Consider the following 928-nt stretch of genomic DNA (forward strand, 5'->3'; position numbering starts at 1 on the left):
CTTACAAGAAAAGGAAAGAGAAAAATTTGCTTTCACAGTGCCTACTTATAATAATTCTCAGCCTACTAGGAGAAATGAATGGACTATCCTCCTACAGGGAATGCCCAATAGCCCCACCCTGTGCAAATATTTTTTAAATCTGTCATTGGAAGTAATACGTAAAAAATTTCCTAAATCTAAAAATTTTTTTTCTAGTTTGAGTAACAAGTTTATTTCTTCAAAAGGCATATATAGACAATAAACAAAGTAAACATTTAAAAGGTTGTAACTGCCCTAGACGCTGCTCCGTAAGTCCAAATATTTCCTCTTAGTAATCTTCATCTTCATAGGAGTCCATTACTTTTCTTCTGTTGAATTTAACTGTTGTTTTCTTTTCTGTCTGTTGGCTGACTTTCTCAAGTATTTCTATTAAACCTTGTTCTGACACCTTCCTGCTTAGCTGTCCATACCGAGCCATCTGTATAAGGTAGTTCTCTACTGCTTTAGTTTTTTCAGGCTTTACAAGTGCTAAGTTACTTAACCTGGCCCAGGCTGACTGATCCAGAACTTGGGCTAAGATACTGTTTCTCATTTCTGCTTCCCTTTGTTTTGCTTCCTGTTGGGCTGCATCACCAGGATCCCCGTGCTTGGCCTGCAGCTTCACTAGCCTCTGCTTCCTCAGTGCCTCGAGCTCTTCGTCTGCCATGGTGCGGCCGTCCCATGTCGTGCAGCCGCAGCTGCTGTCGGGGGTCGCGCAGCCGCACCGGCAACTCCGAGGGTCCACCCGGAGGGGAGCTCCTCAGTGCGAGTCCCCTAAATCTAAAATTTACCATTACATGGATGACATTTTGCTATCTGAATCAAATGCAGATAGAGAGAATGTTTGAAGAAGTAAAGAAAGTTTTGCCTAAATAGGGATTACAAATTGCTCCTGAAAAAATAAAAAGAG

At 41.7% G+C, this 928-nt stretch overlaps 1 protein-coding gene across 1 annotated transcript; it reads right to left on the reverse strand.

Annotated features, from left to right (window-relative positions):
- Window positions 1–231: 231 nt before the first annotated feature.
- On the reverse strand, window positions 232–685 carry LOC119804122 (programmed cell death protein 5-like). Its single transcript, XM_038315635.1, has one exon. The coding sequence runs from the start codon at window positions 683–685 to the stop codon at window positions 308–310; it is 378 nt and encodes a 125-aa protein (XP_038171563.1). The 3' UTR covers window positions 232–307.
- Window positions 686–928: the final 243 nt, after the last annotated feature.

Source organism: Arvicola amphibius, chromosome 1 (genome assembly GCF_903992535.2).
Source record: "Arvicola amphibius chromosome 1, mArvAmp1.2, whole genome shotgun sequence".
Lineage (NCBI taxonomy): Eukaryota > Metazoa > Chordata > Mammalia > Rodentia > Cricetidae > Arvicola > Arvicola amphibius.

Excerpts from the sequence above, each read along its gene's own strand:
- LOC119804122 (XM_038315635.1), bottom strand. The coding sequence starts at position 685 with ATGGCAGACGAAGAGCTCGAGGCACTGAGGAAGCAGAGGCTAGTGAAG.